The following is a 20,267-nucleotide window of genomic DNA, read 5'->3' on the forward strand; positions in this document are numbered from 1 at the left end:
GACATATAGATGATGTATTATAGAAATGTACACTTGACATCTATGTAATTTTACTAACCAATGTCAGCCCAATAAATTTAATAAATACAAATTACATGTAATGGAACTCCCCTGTTCTTTCACATTATCTAATTAAAATAAAGTATTTTACGAAACGCATCTTTAACATTTCATGTGAAGACCTGGGTGGTGGAAGCATCATGAATGTGCCTAAGGAGAAAGGCCTTTGAAGTGTTTCAGGATGAAAGGAGTATCTAAGACCAACAGCACATAGCTCGTAGTTTTGATCTGACTGGTCCTAGTTGCTATAATAGAATTTCTCTTAAGCAACCTCCACATCACCAACAACCTAATCAGTGAACACACTTCATTCCCACTCTTAAACACCCGGGCTGATCTACACATCCGGGAACTATGAGCTATTCTCTGTCAGGCCCATTCTCCTTGTTCTCGCCAAGGAAACTGTACACTAACCATGAGTCAGTTGTGTTTGTTCCCTAATCTGTTATTTTCAAGTTGTGTTTGTTATTTTAGTCATGTAATTTAACATTATTGCTGAATGTGACTGGGAAAGGAGAGGGATTTTTTGCTCGTGAAAACATGAAAAAGCTTTAAAAAAATCTTGAAAAGGCAGCTTACTGAAAACAATCAATAACATTAGGGAAGATGATTAATATCTAAGATTCTATGCTTGAATCACTTCATTATGTATAAGCAAAGAAATAAAAACTGAAGTATCAGTGATGTTTTATAGGTGTGGTTCATCCAAGAAATATGAAACAGAATTTAAATGCTTTTTTCCTTTTAAGCAGTTTTTCCTTTTTTTTTTTTTTGTAACTACTTAACTCTGAAGCTCCAGAAAAAGAGGGCTTCTAAACTGTCCTTCACTCTTCTGAATGCTGATCAGGCTTTGACATGTTTCAGTTAACTGTCTTCTTTTTAGAAAGATAGGTGAAGAACACATGTAAATAAACATGTAAAAACTATAATGTCTTTATGACTCTTTGCGCCTGGTAAAATTTCCAAAGTGAAACACCTCATTGACTTACCAGCATGCAACAAAAGGAGTACACCCTCATGGTTGTAATTGTTGGTTGTTCCAAAAGTCCTGGCCTGGCATAACAGATTTCTCTGAATTTCCCCCGTTTCTGAAGGGCTTTCACTATACTGTACTCATCTCCCTTTTATTGTACTTGCAATGGTTAGAGTTTCTTCAGATATTCCAGCATTTACAGTTTCACAATCAGGAATGAATTGAACAGTGGGTATTTTGTACATAAAGTTAGATAGAAAAGTATGTATTAAGGTAGTCTAGAACCCTCAAAAATAGGATGTTGTGGTCTGACGTATAGATTTTAATTCACATACTCTGAATTTTAGATTTCTCTTGTATTTTTCCTGGTTACTGCATATGGCTAGGGAAAGAATTAAAGGAGTCGTTGTTTGTAAAAAGCCTGGCCATGGGAATACATTCAGTAAAAAGATGCAAGAAAGAAAGAAAGGAAGGAGGTAGGGGGTGAAGGAGGAACGGAGGGAGGGAGGGAGAGAGGCAGGACAGAAAAAAGGAAGAAACCATGAACAGATAGAAGTTGGAGAAGAAATAAGAGGGATAAAAAGAGAAAATGAGGTCAGTGTATGAGTAGAAATGTTAACCCCAATAAAAATACATTAGAAATAATGAAAATAAGATCACTTTGCTACTGTATATTTTTCAAAGAAGCCTGAGGTGCTACCAAAAAGAAGACAAAAAAAATCTTGATGTACAAGCACGGGGGTGCTATGAAGGGGAGAGGCTGTGGACTTCCTTATGTTCCTGTGGGTGGCAATGTCGACAGGCCATAGGTCTCAGGTGGAGGTAAAGTGGGCAATAAAAAGGCAAATATCACAAGAATTATTACAAACCTTTTCTACCACAAAAAGAAAAAAAATAGAGAAATATGCACTGTTGAAAAATGTTAAGGAGTTTATCAATTAAAAACATTTTAAAGACAGATATGCATTACTTCTAATACTTGGCCCAGAAACAAGGGGAAGGAATTTTACATTAGGGTCAATACAGTCGCTCTCCTCTTTTCAGTGACCTCACTGAGTAGACTGCAAAGTGAGTGTGACTGAGGACAGTGTTGAGTGCTTCAGAAAAGAAAAAGAAAAGCAGGATATCTAATCACTTTAAGTACAGTCTTAGCTAGAACAGAATTCCCTGATCCTCATATCTCTACCAGCACAGTGAAGGGTCAGCTGGCAGAGGAGGCAGCATCCCCCTGTGCTCTCTAATATTCCTTAATTCACTGTATTATTTGTGTCATGCAAATCAGAACAATATCAAAAGAATAGTTTCCAAGTGTTGCTGTGAAAACACTGTACCTTTCCTCTTATGAGGATATCATTGGTTAGTGGTAGCAAGTGTCCTGAAATTTCAAATGCTGACATGGGATCAATTAAATATCAAGGCAGAAACAAAGGCCACATACTAAAAACTTAAAAGGTACCTTTTGGAAGCAGATCACTGTGATACTCTTCATTTTTATGCACTGAAGAAAAAAGAAGTCTACAAAGCAAACATATGCTCTAGCGCTAAAGGTGGCACATTTTCTAGTATATTATTTTCTAGCATTGTGCAATATGAATGAATTAACCCAAAAGAGAAACAAAAAAGCTTAATTGAAGGAGTTGAACCCTCTGGGACACAGATACAGTGGTTATTACCAAGTAATAACTTAGCTTCCTATATTCTTCTGGCTTTATTTTAATCTAAATAAGTACAATCTTACATCTGTATTCCAAAAATCAAATTAAATACATTTTAGAAACTAAATTGCACTGTCAAATTGGAATATATCAGCATATGCTTCGGAACAATAACAAAACAAACTTACATTTTATGGCTCTTTTTGAGAACTTAACTTCATGATTCACAAATTTTGCATAAATGTATAAACTAAGCAGTGCTTGGTTACTTCTCATTATGAAATTCTTATTCTAGACCGAAAGGCAGCTGCTAGGAATATTATTAATTGGACTAACCAGATTATCTAATTTCAGACATGCTAAAAGTAACTTTTTAATATGACTCCAAAATCAGATATACACTGGGGATATTCCATAGTCTCTTAAAATGCCACCTGATACAAAAGATTCATTGCAGTCTATAGTGAAGTCTCCCTAGAAGAAGCAACTAATATATTTCAATCCTTCCACCTACTTATGTATTTCTATAGTAAGGACTGCTTTGTAATTTGTATTGTATTTCTATGGGAATTATGCATACTACACTTAAATATCTACTTGTTTTTGAATAAAATATGGAAGGTAAGATTCTCTAAGTTGGTTTAACAGTTTGAATCCCTTTAGGGACAAAAAAAAAAAAATCCTAAAAATGGAAGTCAGAATTTTCCACAACAAACTAACATCTGGGACTACACTTGTTGTGTTTGGGACCTTGAAAAACAAAGAGAAGCAAGAGCCAGAAATTGGGAGTCCTGTACTGTGCGTGGTTAGGGTGTGCAGACAGGCCCCACCTTTCTAGGTGCTGACCAGGGATAAGCATCACTAAGACTCCAAAGTGCCTGCTTTCACCAACCGAGAGTAGAAGGAACAACAGAAGTGCTGTTTTCTCAGGCCAGGAGTAGATCGCCGTCCTTAAGAGCAAGATGTTTGTCTTCTGAAAACCCAGGCTGGTCACTTGGTTGTGCCACTATACTTCCTCACATGGCCTTGGGCAAGTTTCTTAACCTTTGTAAGTCAGAATTTCTTCATCCACACGATTGTAATGAGATGCTAGGTAACTCCCAGCATGGTCTGAGTATTAAAGGTGAGGCTGTCCCTTAGGTTCCTAGCATCTTTAAGCATTCAATGACTGTTTGATATCATTACCATTCCTTCCAAGGAAGAGGAAAGTGTAATTGCTCATTTACAAAAGGTCACATGCCTGGATTGAATAGTCACCCAGGGCCAGAGGAGAACAAAATAATCGAGACCATCCAGGAGGAGAGGAATCACTCACTATACTTGGCCATCATGAGGGGTTGGTGAGACTGGACAAAAAAGTAATTCTTCTTTCGCTATGTCTATTCACCTGAAAGTCCTTTTTTATCTACTGCTATAATTTGAAAACATATCTACCCTTGAAGTCTCATTTTTAAATGGCTGTCTTTGCACTTACATGTAACATTTAAAAATTATTATTAGCGCACTAATACATCCTGCCTTAGATCTAAGACTTAACATGATATTTGCAGACTCATATTAGGTATGACATAGTTCAGCTGTAAGTGATAAAAACCCAAATTAACAGTGGCTTAAAGAAAGAACTTAGCTTTTCTTTAGTGTAAATATGTGACTAGGCATAAAGGGCCACTATATCAGGGTCCCCGGCGCTTTCTATCTTGTTGTCACTCTACGTAACGCTAATCTCCCAGTCCAAGATGGCAGCATCTCAGTTCCCGGTGGGAGGATGGAGAAAGGAATGAAATGGGGAGAAGAGCATGTGGGTGCTGTCCCTTAAGGAAGGTTCCCAGAAACCACTATGTGCCACTTTTGCTTATACGCCTTTTGTGAGTCACATGGCTACCCTTAGTGGAATGGGAGTTTAGGAAATATAGCCTAAAAGACTATATTTTTATATAGAAAATATAGAATCTTATACAGAATAAGACTATATCCGAAGTAAAACATGCTTCGGTAATAATCATCTTGCTGTAGAAGCAGGTGAAAAGGATGTTGGGAGACAGTTAAAAGTCTTGGCTACAACTCTCAACGCATATTTCTTGACTGAGTGAGAATGTAAATTTATTAATCACTTGCTATATAGCCAATATGTGACTAAATACCCATAATATAATCCTCACAACAATTCTAAAAGGCCACTCTATTTTTGTTGTCACTTTATATGTAAAGAAGTTGTATTTTAGAGGGTTAAGTGGTTCAAGGTGACGATGTCCAGTTGAATCCAGAAGAACTGATCTTGATAGCCATATTGCTTCAGCACAAAACATAACTGCTTATGCAAATGTGTTTTACTTATATTGGATTTATAGGTACTGTGGCTTATTTACCTTCACATTATTTATTAATTCATTTAATAAATATTTGTTGAGCAAATAAAAACATGTTCTAGGTCCCGAGGATACCAAAATAATTCTGATAGCATACCTGTTCTTATTTACCAAGAGCTTGGGAACAAGAAGCTATCAGAGCCTATATTAGGAGAATCACATCCAGTCTGGGTGTGGCGTGAAGTTAGGGAAGGCTTCCTTGAAAAAGTGGCATCTACAACAGTAGTTGGCACCTGGGAAATGCACAGTGACTATACAGAATGAATGAATGAATTTATTAATTTCAGTGAAGTTGGAGGTCACTTTGGAAGATGTTTTTCTCTAAGCTTGGGGAAGCAGAGAGAGTACACTTCAAAAAGTCCCATGTGACAGGAAGTCACAGTATAAATTCTCCACTTTTCCCCACAGCACACAGTTATGGGTTCAATTGTTCGTTGAATTAAATCTAACAGCTTTGCCCCTCTCAAATGTCCATAGAGTGAAGTAGAAATGTTCCACATAAGATAATTTCAAATATTTTTTTTTTACTTAAGTAAGCTCCACATGGGCACAGAAAACTTGTCTATTGCCCAAATAGCACTCTGCAAAGAGTAGTGGCTCAATAAATACTAGTTCATCTATGGCAGATTTGAAACTAAGGAAAACATTCTAAAAATATTAGATAATGTACTCTTCTTTCAACATTTATGTACATTTTCCAAATGTAGCATAATGCTCCTAAGAAAAGCAAAGTTAAGATCCATTGGCAATATTAAAATGTTTTATTTGTTTTTTTGTTCTGCAAGATAATCATATTTCAGTTTAAGAGCTCTTTGAAAGCTGCTGTTATATAAAAATACTGGCTTAGGTTGGGCTTCTGCTAGGAAAACTGAGACAAAAAAAAATCACATCTACTTCTGAAATTCAGCACTCTATCTCTTAACAGTGCTAATGATAGTAACACTGGAAGGAGGCCTGAGTTTAACAATGTTTTTGTTTAATCTGAGAAATAAAAATATAGCCTATGTATCATGAACTCAGAGGAAAAATACTTCAGAGCTTTTGAAGTATTAAATATATAATAGAAGCAAGAAATTTGGGAGTCCATTTGTGGAAAGAAGGAGACATTTATCATGTTTTAAAGAACCAAAATCACAACAAAATAATCCAATATGTACTAAATACACCAACGATAGGCTGAAATAGCTATTTTAATTAAATATATCAATTCTGGGGAAAGTAGCAGCAGTTGAAGCAATAACATTAAAAACAAATACATAGAGAAAACGTAACCAACGTATGGTACAAAAATAAAATGTCCTGATAAAGGTGTTGATGTAGAGTGGACTTATTAAGACGTTCAATGTGCAGTTCTTTTCTTCCTAAGGGTCCTGCACAATGGTGCTCCCAGGTCAGCTATTTCCTTATACAATGTTTTGATGAAAATGGAAGTTAAAGAAAAAAAAAAAAAAACAATCACCACTATGGGAAGATACTCTATTTTGGAATTCCTATCTGTCCCCTAAATCTCAACTCTACGTGGACACCTCCTCGCCTCACATTCCACTAGGTATGGTCATGTGACTCACAAATGGCCAATGGCATATAAGTTTTAAATGTCACCGGTAGTGGTATACACCTAACCCACTTCCACGCTCTATACAGAGCAGTGAATTCACTCTTCCAATTTTGTGCTGGATACTGTTATTAGGATTTTATCCAACTAAACAAAACATTAATACCCAAAATAAATTCATCTTTTTCCAGGCAGACCAACTCCTTTTCCTGATTTCTATATTTCTGTCGATGGTATCAAAACCATGTTCAAGTTCAAAACCCTGTAATCTAATTTTCTTATTGTTTTCCTCTTCCCCTCTTCTAAAACACAATCCAATCAGTTGTCAATGCTGCACCCTCAAGTTCTCTTACAATTTTATCTTTCTTAAAATTTCAACAGCTGTCAGTCTAATTCAGGTCTTTCTTTGGGCATGTAGCTATAAACGCATGCTAACTGGTGGGCCTTCTCCTGGACTCACTCCTGCATTCAGCACATTTATTCAATGACATTTTACTAAGTACCTTGTAAGCAACCAGGCATTGTGTTGGGTACCCATAATACATACCACTGACATGTCATCTTCATAAGCTGTAGTTCTGACAGTATCAATACTATTCTGAAAACGCCTTAATAACCATAAGTGCCACTTCATCTAACATGATTCATTTCTTATTCTGGTGTCTCCTCACCTTTGCGAATTTTTGTCCTCCTATTCCCTGTGTTATATATACTCAACTTTTCAGTAGAATAAGACCAACCCCTGATACATCTCAAGCTCCCTCCATCTCCCTGTGACTTTTTCCCTTTTATTCCTTCTAGAATAACTTCTTTAATCTCATCTTCAAAAACGGTGAATATGCTAAATTCACCTGTAATAATTGAAATGTATATGGATTTTTGATGATTTTATTATATTCAGGTTGCATAGAAAGTAAGTATTTCTTCCTGAAAGATTCCTAAGACTGGAATGAGGATTTAATAATAAAACATCTAAAGCCTGTCCTTATAGGGATGTGGCTATTTGTGCAATCCTTTTACTATTTAATTATGACAATTCTCGAAGGCCTCATGTTATAGCAAAATTCCTTTGAAAACAATTAAGCATTAATAGATCCAGTTCATGAAGAAATGGGGATTCCACTGAAGGCAGAAATGGGGATTCCACATATTGGCATGTTAATAAAAAAACATCACCGAAGCAGCTTAAGTAGTTAGGTCTTAGATTTGTGAATTCTTGATGCCATCCATTACTTTAAAATGTTTCACACTGATGTCTCATTTTGAATAGCAATGTACTCTTCTCCAACATCTGAACTTATTTAATTAAGTTGCTTCTAATAATGTAAGGGGAACATCCACATTTGAAGTATGTCTCCCTCACTAGACTGCGAGCACTATCAAGCGATTACCACTTTTTCTTAGAATCACCAACATCAAAATTCTCCTGGTGTGATTGCTCATTATGTAGTCCCCTGGGTTCCCAACTCTGCCTACTAATTCTGAAATTCTAAGGATGGGGACCATATTTAAAGAGCTTTCAAAGTAATTTTTATGTAGTGGAACTTTGAGAACCACTACCCCACGGTAGAGATGAACTGCTTGCTCATGGGTAAATGTAAATTTTATAGGATATAGTCGTTACTTTATAAATACTTATGAAAATCTAAGACTCCCCCATACCAACTACCAGTACATACCTCAAACCTCCAGAAAAACACAAAATGTAAAAGGGAACTTCCAACAACTGTTCAAAAAAAGGGTAGTACAGAGGTTATAGATGGTTTAGAGTTGGCCTCTCACACAAGCTACCTGTGTTTAAATCTCAACTGGGCAATTTACTAGTTTAGTGGATTTGGACAATTTATCTTTCTATGCCTGGATTCTCCACCTGAATAATGAGGACCAGAACTATACCAATTACATGGAATTATGGAATAAGTACATGTAAAGCAGTTGAAACAGCACATAGTCCCAGCTGTTAGCTGATCTCAAAGTTAATACATAACAAAATGAGACTCACTTGCAACCTAAATATAGGTGAACACAGTAACTTTTACTAACTACAGAGAGTAGTTAGTAAAGGACAGTAACTTTTATTAAGTACAATCAGTAGTCAGTAAACAACAATAACAAACTCCCCCAAATGGAAATGCTTTCAAATTAATTTCTGTCTCAAGAAAATAAAGCTTTCAGAATCAGGCCTGGTAGCTTGGTACCCACTCACATTTTCAACACAAGGAGGTTTTCAAGGAGGCATTTGGGCAGAACAAATTTGTTCAGTGTCTACAGTGGAAATAAGGGATTCCTTCAGCCCAATCCAAATAGTAATCCCACTAGTTCCCAGAAGAGAAACATGAAGAGACAATCAAACCTTTAGCTCAGATTCAACCCCACCCCCTCCACCTCGCCTGCCTGCATTTCTCACCTCTAGGGACTCAGGACAGGCAGTCAGCAGACCCCTCTGCCCTTTGTAGGAGGTACTGCTGCAGTCCTGTTAGGAGAAATGGTTGTACTGAAAGCAGTAGCTGACTCTAACTCATAAGCAGCCTTCTCCATAGGCAGGTCTCATAAGCAGGTTTAACACCTTTGGTCACAGGAAACTGAGGAGTGCACTTAGCAATACAGGAGAAAAGTTACCATAAGAAACTGAAAAATGATGAGAAATCAGCGTGCTATCTCCTGTAGTCCTAAGTACCAGCAATTGGAATACATAGCGCAGAGGCGACCCAGATGGTCATGTGAAGAGATATGAAGAGGGAACCACATGTGATCAAAGGAGCTTGTAAAACCTGAGATTCTAAACTTTGAATGTTTTGTTTTTTTTCATGACAATAGTGAGTTGCTATTTTCAATCAATTCAGATTATCTCCATTTCACTCCACCAGCACCATAAGCTAAAAATATCACTATGGTTATATTCATGAGACAATGAAAATAAAGCACAGGGCATTTAAAAATCGCAACCTTTGTAAATGCAGAAGTTAAGCTGGCAATGTTTTCCTCATGGCCAAAATAGATAGCAAGTATAATGAAAAAGTCTTTTAGATAGGACGCTTTACTGAATTACCTACTAAGAGTTTAATAGACGTTAAAAATTGTATTAAAGCGATTCCCTGTAACCCTTTATATTTTATATTTTACGAATAATAGTACTAAGGCATAACATTTTCAAATTCTGGTGGTGTGATTATGAAAACAAATTTATAAGAAATGTGCAAGAAGCTATAACAAACATTTCATTTTTAACATTTCAGGAACAAAATGTAAATGGGATAAGAGAAGATGAATATTTTAGTGTTGGTACTCAGAATTTAATTAGCAGACCTCCTGGCAAACACTTTACAAATATTACCCATGCCTGTCTAACGTTGCTTATAAAAGTGTTTTGCAATGATTACGGAGAAAAGTATGGGCCATTCAGATTAGGAGAAAGTTTGATTTTTCTGCTGCCCAGATGGGTGAGGCAGGCCTTACATTGTGGAGAGATGAATCTCATGTGGCACCAATAAGATCGTGCTTAGATGGCACAATCCAAATGTAAGTACCTAATAGCTGAACATAGAGAGTGAACTAAGTTGTTTGGGCATTCTCAGTACCACTTAGCACAGTATGATTACCATGTAAAAATAAGCACGTCTCTCTCCCATCTATTTTATTCAATATTCTCTATTCTTCTGTTAATCAATAATCTATATCTATCTAATATAGTTTTTTTTTCTTATTCAAGGTATGGAAATAGACTTAAATCAGGTGTAATTCCCGTGCTCAAGTTGCTTATAGTATTGGAGGAGAGAGAAAGGTACAAAAGGACTATAAATCTATTTTAGCTGCTAAGATTGAAATATATAGTGGTTAGCGGAGTGAGAAAAAGAGACACTGTAGTCACTTCTATCTTTGGAGATAAAAGCAAGAATTCTAGGAACGACTTTATAGAGAAGGGAATGAAGGAGCGGAATCTGAAGAAGATTGGTAGATGGTCAGTAGATGAACTATGAAGTGTATGTCCTAAGCACAGCAGCAGAAAACAGCCGGATGAATTTGAGGAACAGCAACGAATCCAATGAGGCCTTGGGTGCTGGAAGTCGGAGAAGAAGCAGCTTAAAGGAAAGAAAAGAGATTCCAGATGCTGCTTCATTTAAATTAGGGCACAAATGCTATATGGTTAATCATATATTCCATAGCTCATAGGATCTGAAGTTAAGATCCAAAACACATCCTTTAAAATTAATAAGCAAGCAATATGTACGAAATCAGTATAAATGTGGTAAATGACCAAATAATTAGAGACTAAATATATTATTTCCAGTATAGAGGCGTCAAGTCATTTTTACTTAATGCTAAGTGATTTTTTGTTTTTTAAAATAAAAAGTAACTTTTTTTTAAAAGACACACACTTATGTATGAAAGTTCACTTATGAGAAGGCAATTTAAAGGAAAATAATAATTGTATATCCAGGAATAGTGTTTAAAAAAATTAGAAGAAGCAATATATTAATGTCCAGATGCAATTAGCTTTAGAGAGATATTTAGTACAGATGAGAGTATATCCGGGAATGTAGCTTTTTTCAGGAAAAAACGGGCTAAAATATTTTCTACTTGAATGAATAAGTAGTAAAGCTGGATTAGATTCTATGCATATGTGTATGTATATAGAATACATATAGATATGTAATTCAGGTTCTATAACTGTAAACAACCTGAAAATGAAAAAAGAAACGTACATATTAAATTTGGTGTTTCTAAAAATGGTTTTTGTGTCTCAAGGAGCTCCAGGTATCTATAGGTACCAAAAATGTTTTAACACATATTGTATACAGGCTTTTCAATGAAATGCACAGTGTGATAAAAAAAAAATACAGTGAATGTTTAAATTAAAAAAGAAATTACAGTAAAAGACAGATTGCCATTAATCCCCCTTAAAATACTCCCCCTCGCTTTGAACACACTTATCCCATCGTTCTTGCCACTTTCTGAAGCAGTTCTGGAAGGCCTCTTTCATGAGTGTCTTTAGTTACATGCTGTTGTGGCTGACTCGATGCCCTGAATCGATTCAAAATGTTTACCTTTCATAGTCATTTTGAATTGGGGGAAGATTAAAAAGTCGCACAGTGCCACATCCAGTGAATAAGGTTGATAAAGATACACTGTAATGGTTTTATTTGACAGAAATTGCTGTACCAGAAGCGATGTATGACATGGAGCCTTTCCGTTGTGATCACAAAATATGGTGAATGGTGCTGCTGAGTGCCATTCAATGGAAAGGCAGGGATCTTCAATACAGGAAGCAGTGCACTGAACCTTAATAACAGTGTGTGACAAGTTTCAACTTGTTCAGTGCAGTTAGTCGGGTGTAAGCTACGGTTGAAAGAAAGTGCGTTTTCAACTGTGGCCTAAATCATCCTCCATCATGACAACTCTCTGTGTCACACATAGCTTCTGATACAGCGATTTCTGTCAAATAAAAACATTACGATGTGTCCTCATCCACCTTATTCACTGGATCTGGCACTGTGCGACTTCTGGCTCTTCCTCAAAGTTAAAATGGTTCCGGACATGGAGGCAGCCACAACAGCCCAACTAAAGACACTCACGAAAGAGGACTTCCAGAACTGCTTCAGAAAGTGGCAAGGATGAAAGTGTGTTTGAACTGAGGGGGAGTATTTTAAGGGGAATATTGGCAATGTGTCTTTTACTGTAATGCTTTTTTTTTTATTTGAACATTTATCATATTGTTTGATCACACCTCATAGGTGATTACGCTATTTTTTGCACCATTTTCAAGTCCACTGTTCACAAAGTTTTAAAATGAAACCCCACCATAACTGGAATTTGCATGCTAGAAATGTGAATTTGCAACATAATTTGCACTCACATAATTATTATCTGGGTTCATGTTTTCTACACTTTTATTTTGTTTAAAATGCAAAAGTCTGATGGTCTTGCTTGGGATATTTTAAGTTTTCTAACAATGAAGAATCTAATAGTCACTTAGGAACATTAACTATTGAAAATACTTAAAAATTATGATGAATGAATAATGCTTACTTATATATTGCCGCTAAAACTGGGATGCACTTCTGAGTAAGATATGTAATGTGGTTCTGCCCCACTGTAGTTTAGAGACTTTGTGGGTCACGTATTTCCCACTATCCTTCCTCAGTTTTCTTCACTGTTCTTTCCTCTCCTTCCACCCACGCAGTTATTACTACCTATAGTTTCAACAACAAAGTGCCAAGATCATCAATCAAAAGTTTTTTAAAATTTTATTTATCTATTTTTTAAAATGTCATTCAAACAGTAGAAACTCAGGCTTTATGAGCTAATGAGACATGTTATTACAGTGGAGTCTAAGGACGACCTGAAGTAGGTCTGTGGGACAATCCAGAAGTTTCTATTTTTACCCAGTAACCCATATGATTCCTGGGCACATTACAGTTTGAGAAGTTAGTATTTCTTCCCCTTACAAAGTCTGTGGCATATAGAAAAGGAACACATTAAGATCATATGTACATTTCCTATATGGGTAGAGTAATAGACTATTTAAAACAGAAAGATCAAAACCTGTTTTTCTCAAGTATAAAATACTAGAACTGAAACTACTGGTAAATTCACTTTCAAAGGAAAATTATGGCTTTGCCTAGGTACAGCCATCAAATAGATCATCATGTAATAATACAGCTATGTAATACATAACGTAATGGTGATTTTTCTCCATCCATATTCTATATAGTATGCTAGTTTTTAGTTTAATAAAAGTTAGATTAAAATAGGCTGTCTGTATATAGTAAAATATAATGGTTCAAATAAAATGGTTAGCAAATGATGTAAGACCAGGCCACAAATGTTGTATTATTATGTTTATTCTGTTTACTTTGCTATATCCTAGATTCAGAGTATTTTGAAGGCAAGTGTTGTTGTTTTTCCCAGTGTTTAGTAGAGCACAGGGGAGACTTTTGTTCAGTACATGTTTGTTGAATGGATAAAAAATGATTAGCTGAAAATAAAATCATCACAGAAATTAAAAAAAAAAAAGAAACCCACAATATTTTACTACATGTAGTTACAAAAGAAAAATAAGATAAAATAATTTTCTTTAAAAATAAATAATAAATAGTTACCCTGATTGACCTAAGTCAGTTAGCCAAGCACTCAGAAGGTTTAAATAAGTTTTAACATTTTTAGATGAGATAATCCAAAATATATTTTCATAATTGTGCAAAGTTTCTATTTCTAACACGTCAGTAAGAAAGATAAATTGATATTCCAGCATGCTAATGAACTAATAAGTGTTAAAGGTGGTGGTTATTTATTAGTTAGAAAATATGTGAGGAAATAAAATTCAGAAACACTGGAAAAATAACCTAAGAAGTTTTTGTTTAACAGTATTTGCTGGACTAATTCTTTAAGTCTAGAAACAACTGTGAACATTTTGGTATTGTCAATAATCACATGCTGAGTGTGTAAATTTAAAATGGCAATTTCAATTTTCATTTCATCAAGACAAGAAATAAAATGAAAATGAGTGCTAATTAGTGTATTGTGTCATACACCTGAAAGATTAGGGGAATACTTGCTCATTTTAAGTGAGTTAAAACAAAGTACTCAAAAGTTTCATTTGAAAGGAAGAATGTAAATTAAACAAGTGTCAAAGGAAATTAATAATGCTCAACATGCCTCTTAAAGGAAACTCAAATCTTTTTAGAAAAATAACTTAGAAAGGAAAATGTTATTAAATAATATAACAACATAATATATACTCTGGACACAATCACAAAGCATTTATTGAATAATGATGTGTTTTCAGTTTTCCTCCCATTATATGCAAGATATCTTCATCTAATATAAAACCATTTGTATTTACTTTTACTATTTTTCTCTTAGAGCTCATTATCATCACACTAAAAGCAAAATAAAAATGATAGTTATAATAACACACTGCCCTTAAAAATAAAAGAAGTATTTAATTACTCTACTTAAGTTGATAAAGTTATATTTATCTTCCTATAATCATTGGGATAAAGATAACTTAAAGTTCATCTATACTTTAAAAGGTGTAATGAAGCATAGTATTAAGTAAGTAATAAATGGGGATAAAGTAAAGTGAAATATCAGGGCATGAAACTTTTGTAAGGTGCTTCTCACAGAAAATACTGCAAAAGTATGTTATAGTTTATTGAAACATGAAAGTTACTGAAGCTTACGAACATAATTTGCCAAATAGAAACCTTGATGTGAACTTGTAACATCATCAATTTATTGTTCTGCCATTTCTACTCTGAATCTTAATTTCTAAAGTTTTATCATGACTTCAATCCCACAAACGCACATCGTAGTAGTCAACTAAAGAAATGGTTTCTGGAATGATTTTTAACAAATAAATGCAAGTACTTTTTGTTGTTTTGTGTTTATTTTAAACTTTAATTGGAAATTCATTAGTCTGTGACCAAAATTATTCAGATGTACCATTTCCACTCTCTGAAATTCTTGTTGCACACGTGGCTATAGATTAGAAAAATCATGCGTAATTTAAGAAACAATTCCTGCAAATGCATCCAAATGTAAATTCCTAAAACAAAACATCAGGTAACCACATGGAGCCATATAGATCAAAGAAATATATATAGGATATGTAATAATTTGTGAGATACCTGAACAAAGGACATTTGGCCCTGTTCCTGAAACATGGAATCATGCTATTTGTTGTAAATCCATTTCCCTTCCTATTAACTGCATGTAAAGCTGACCGTATGCATTGCACCTAATAATGTCACATCATAGATTCCCATCTGAAAAATTACCTTGACTCTGAATATGTAGTAAACAGATAAAACAGATCAACCACATTTGTAATCGCTTCCTATTCCAATGGGATACGGCCAAACCTAAGGCACACTAAACTCAAACATGAAATTTGAACACATTCCTCCAGCAACTTATACATAAATCATGATTTTCTTCTTATTGATTTTCTTATATACAAATGATGATGTTCCCCAGATTCTCACCTAGAATCTCTGATCATGCTATTCTCTTGGCTTCTAATCCCTACTGAAAGCCATCTTTCAAGGCCTACCTCAAAAGCTATTTTCCCCATGAAGCTTTCTCATGGTAAGTAATTACTTCTCCCTCTGACCCCATTATATACTGGATTTTCCTTCTCTTTAGCACACATTAATGGCTTGCTAGATGTTATCAATGTGCTCCCCCTACCCCAAGAGATGTATAATCTTTTCACAGAAAACTAGTTTGATCACCCTTTCTGTCCTACTATGTAGTTTACTGTCTCACTTCAACTAAGTGCTCAAAAAGCACTGAATAAAATATAAGGTGCTGGCATTACTACTATCCATCCCATCTTTGGGAAATCACTTAATAACTTAATATTTCGGTATATCGTTGTTTTTCTCCTGTTTTAAAAAATAGCTGACTGATAATAATAAATAAGAGTGTATATATTGAAACACCCTTAGCTATTAAAAGAAGTTGCTGAAGACCCCTGAGATATTACCATAATCCATTCTATATTTTATATTTGTACATGAGGAACCACTTCTGAGACAGAGAAGGAAAAGATAAAATTTTAGTTTTCTAGAATTTTCAAAAGTTGCTGCTAAATGTTCACACGGTACTAATGAACATAACATGTGCAAAAACGTTTTTCTTTCATACACGTCTTGAAATAGTGATAACCCAGGAATTAAAATTTTTTTAACCCTCTTAACACACTTTCCTGTGGAATGTGTATGTTTCCCAAGTTTCAGAGGTTATAGCCAATTTAGACTCTTAACTAAATTATCCTCTCCTCGGTGACCATGAAGAAAAGTCATATTTGGGCTCTCACTGTCTTCTCTCTGAAAGGACTCCAGTCATTCTTTGGCAATAACCTTGTCCCATCCCATCTGTTACCTGAATCCATGGCCATCTGTCATTTTCTGCAGCTGTCCAGGCATTTATAAGCCCCTTCTTATTAAGACGTGCATAGTAGGGATACCATTTCTGGAGTCCAAAAAGAGCTCGGTGAGTAGATGAAGCTGTGATTTGCTGATTTGATATGATTCCACCTTCAATTCCCAGTGGCCCTGAGCATTCTGCAAACAAATCAGAAAAAAAAAAAAAAAGCAACATAAAAAAAAATGTGAATGTATTAGAAATAACCCATATTTGAAATGTAGCTGTTGGATTTAATGAGGGATATTTTTTTAATGGTTTTAATTTGTGCCATCATTCCACATAAGCCCCATGTACTCTACAGATGTTATTGACCACTATGTGAAAGAAAGAATTCTTGTTCCTCATGACACTCTCTTCTTTCTTTCTTTGTGGCACCCAAACACACTTCCCTTCTGCATTACAATTCTGCATTATGTACAGCTATCCTTTGCTGTTGATCACAACAAAAGTAGAATGGCCTGAAAAGACCTATATCATTGTCTATTCTTAGAGATTAGCATGACTCAAAAATCATAAATCCTCAATAAATATCTGTTGATATATTATTTCTTTTCTAGCCTTCCTCTAAGTTTGTATCAACATCATTTTCATACTGACTTAGCATTTCTTACTACTATACATTTTTAACTTAATTTTTTATAACTACTGTCAGTTATGCTTCCACAAGAAGAGCAATGTGTAAATCTGTCAACATTTAAAAATATTATAACTTGAGATATATTCTAAATAATAGAAAATATGTAGACAAATTACAAAGTAAATTTAATTTTTATAAAGTAAGCAGGTAAACTCTCTGACATTATACAAAACAGTATGTATACCACTCAGTAAATCAAGATATTAAAATGTTTATATTTTTAATATTTTAAATTCAAAATTTACAACTCTACATATTGAGATTCTGCACTCACATTTTAACTTTCTTCTTTAAATTTGCAACTTGAAAATTTAAGAGACATTTCCTAATAAAATTTTAAAATACTAAGATTAAAAGCATGAAATACTTTTAAAAAGTTACAAAGATGTTTTCTATTAGTAACCGATTTTTCATTAAGCATTAACATGTTTTTTTTTCTATTTCATGCTCAGTTAATAAGTAGCTCTAAGCACATTACTAACATTTCTCCAATTGCTTTAAAACCTTTAAAAACTTTTTATAAAAAGAATGAAAATATTTGATAAGTAATCATTTTAATCAGTAAACTGACATTAATAAAGTAAAAATTGCCTCCGTGACTGATGATTAACAAATCATTCACTTGATAAGTTAAATTTAGATACTAAGATCTTTTCTAAAACATGTACTTAGAGCTGTTTAGCACTTTATGAACATGTCCTATATCATTTTGAAGTCATTAAATTAAGAAACCATTCGTTTTTAGAATTGCAGTGTTAGGAGTAACAGATAGTAATCTGATTTTCACATTCCATAAAAATCAACATTGACAACTCAAATGCTGCATATTTGGATTCTTGCTTTGCTTTTCATTTTAAACAAGATCTTTCCAGACTTCATAAAAGCACTAAGACACTTTCATGATGACACTTTGATTTTAAACAACTTCAGGAGCCTGACTTTTTAAGAATATTGCCATGCAAGGATTCTCAAGGATCCTTGTCCTTGATTTTTGCAATGTTTGGATGAGAAAATGCAGAGATCGGGGAGGTCATTTATTGGAGGCCAGTCAATGGAATGGCAGAGCTAGAGAGCCAGCTTGGATTAATTAAACTGGATAACATCCGAAGAAAGAACTCTACACCATTTAGTAGTGTACTTCTAAAGACCTTATGCTGAATTGGACATCTTCACAGAATTTGCAACCTTTTTAAAAAGGTGATTAGACCTCAAACCTCATTCTTTAGTACATCTACTTCACCAACCAACTTCCCCTTATGAGCTAACATATCAGCAAACACATTGGCCATGAAATGTTGCATGATCATCTAAGCCAAATACCAATCAGCAATTAAAAAATATATATATTTGCATGTATTTTTTTTCACTCTGCCATGAGGCTCCCAATCTTTGTCATGTCCTCACTAGTCATTTTTTCAAACAAAATACAATTCAAAAATATACATTGACATGCTGTATTTATATAGAGCTTCACAGTCATACAAAGGATTTTCACATCAGCTATCTCACTGCTGTGATGTTCAATTTATGATTCCTGTATTTATTTACTAGGTCCTCAATTCCATTTTTAAAAAATAAACATTTACAACATTCATGGGCATACTGTGTACTACAAACCAATAAAGCCCACCAGAGGAAACATGACTTTGTGGGGATTGTTGAATGAAGCGTGAGTCAGGGAGACATTATCAGCTTACTTCTTTACTGGTTAGTGGTCCTCAAGTTTTCTTATTTTAAAAACTGGGGTTATGATGATACTTAATTCACCAGCTGTGAGGCAATGCAAGGTAAAAAGTGCTCTGCCTTTGTAATTATACATTGTTCAAAAACAATGATCTTGATTCTGTAAGGTCACTAGCATGTTTCTCTTCAGTTTTTAAAAAATTATTATTAGCTTCAGGTGTACAAAACAATGTAATAGTGAGACATTTATAGCCCTCACAAGGTGATAACCCTCCTCCCCCAATCTACTACCCCTCTGACATCACATATAGAGTCAGTGGAACTCTAACAGCTATATATGATGTCTCTTCAGAGTTGAAGCGATGCTAGCCTTTAAAAGCTCCTTAGTGCAGGCTCTGGGTCTTTACTCTGTTTCATCCTGAGATGCTCACGGTGGCTTCTACACAGGAAGAGCACAATAAATATGTGCTGAATATTGGTTTTGGGGTCTTTTTTCCCAAACAGCAAACTCATACGCAAATTCAAGTCTCATACTTTATTTCACAGTAGAAAGTTGTCACGACAGCAGCTTTTCTTCACTAATCATTTGGACCACAATCAAATGGATGTCATCATAATAAAAGGTTCAAAATCCAATTTCCTTTTGCCTGTACTATCCACTTCCCCAATGTCCTATTAAATTCAACAGTTATAAAAACTAATGAAGGAATTGCAATTCAGAATGCAAATAATTATACACCTAAGATTAAGTGACCTTAAGCAGAGAACAATAAGATGGTAAAAGAAAGATAATATGGAGCTATACAATGCTATTATTATCAATAAATGAGGGAAGGATATGAAATAATACTTGATGGAAAACAATATTAGATGAGCATTCTGAAGTTTGAAAAGAGTACCCACACGTATTTCCTCACATAGTCAAAATAAAATTTTAAGGAAAAAAAGGTTATCATGCCTATTTCATAAATGAGGAAACTTGTGAGGAGGGAAATTAAATTTGGAAAAGTGAGTCTGGAATTTAAGCCAAACACTCTGCTGCACAAACAGATAATAATATTAACTGATAAGTTGAAGAATTCAGTAATTCTTCAAAGGTTGACACTGGTTCTTTTTCCTCTGCTGTGATTTTATATGAGAGATGCATAATTACATATAATAGAAAAGGGGATAGGAGATTTAACATGAAGGAAATGCAGAATACCACTAGTGACATTCAGGATATGACAATTTTCACAAACTGAGATATATTAAAAAAGCAGGTGACAGCCTATGGCAATGAATCACAGAAATCAACATTGAGGTATCATGGTATCCCTTTAAAGGTATTTAAAAAATTAACCTGTGATCATTATTGGCTTATATACTGCTTATCTAATATGGCTAGGCTAATTCAGTCCTGAGT

The 20,267-nt window shown here is 34.6% G+C and overlaps 1 protein-coding gene across 1 annotated transcript in view; it reads right to left on the bottom strand.

The window, feature by feature from the left end:
• The window catches only part of EDIL3 (EGF like repeats and discoidin domains 3), a 381,023-nt gene that overhangs the window by 105,640 nt on the left and 255,116 nt on the right, over positions 1 to 20,267 (bottom strand). Inside the window, exon 6 of the mRNA XM_033111163.1 lies at positions 16,498 to 16,679. Within this exon, the coding sequence (XP_032967054.1) occupies positions 16,498 to 16,679 (182 nt within the window). The remainder of the gene's footprint in view (positions 1 to 16,497; positions 16,680 to 20,267) is intronic.

This window comes from Rhinolophus ferrumequinum, chromosome 7 (assembly GCF_004115265.2).
Source record: "Rhinolophus ferrumequinum isolate MPI-CBG mRhiFer1 chromosome 7, mRhiFer1_v1.p, whole genome shotgun sequence".
Lineage (NCBI taxonomy): Eukaryota > Metazoa > Chordata > Mammalia > Chiroptera > Rhinolophidae > Rhinolophus > Rhinolophus ferrumequinum.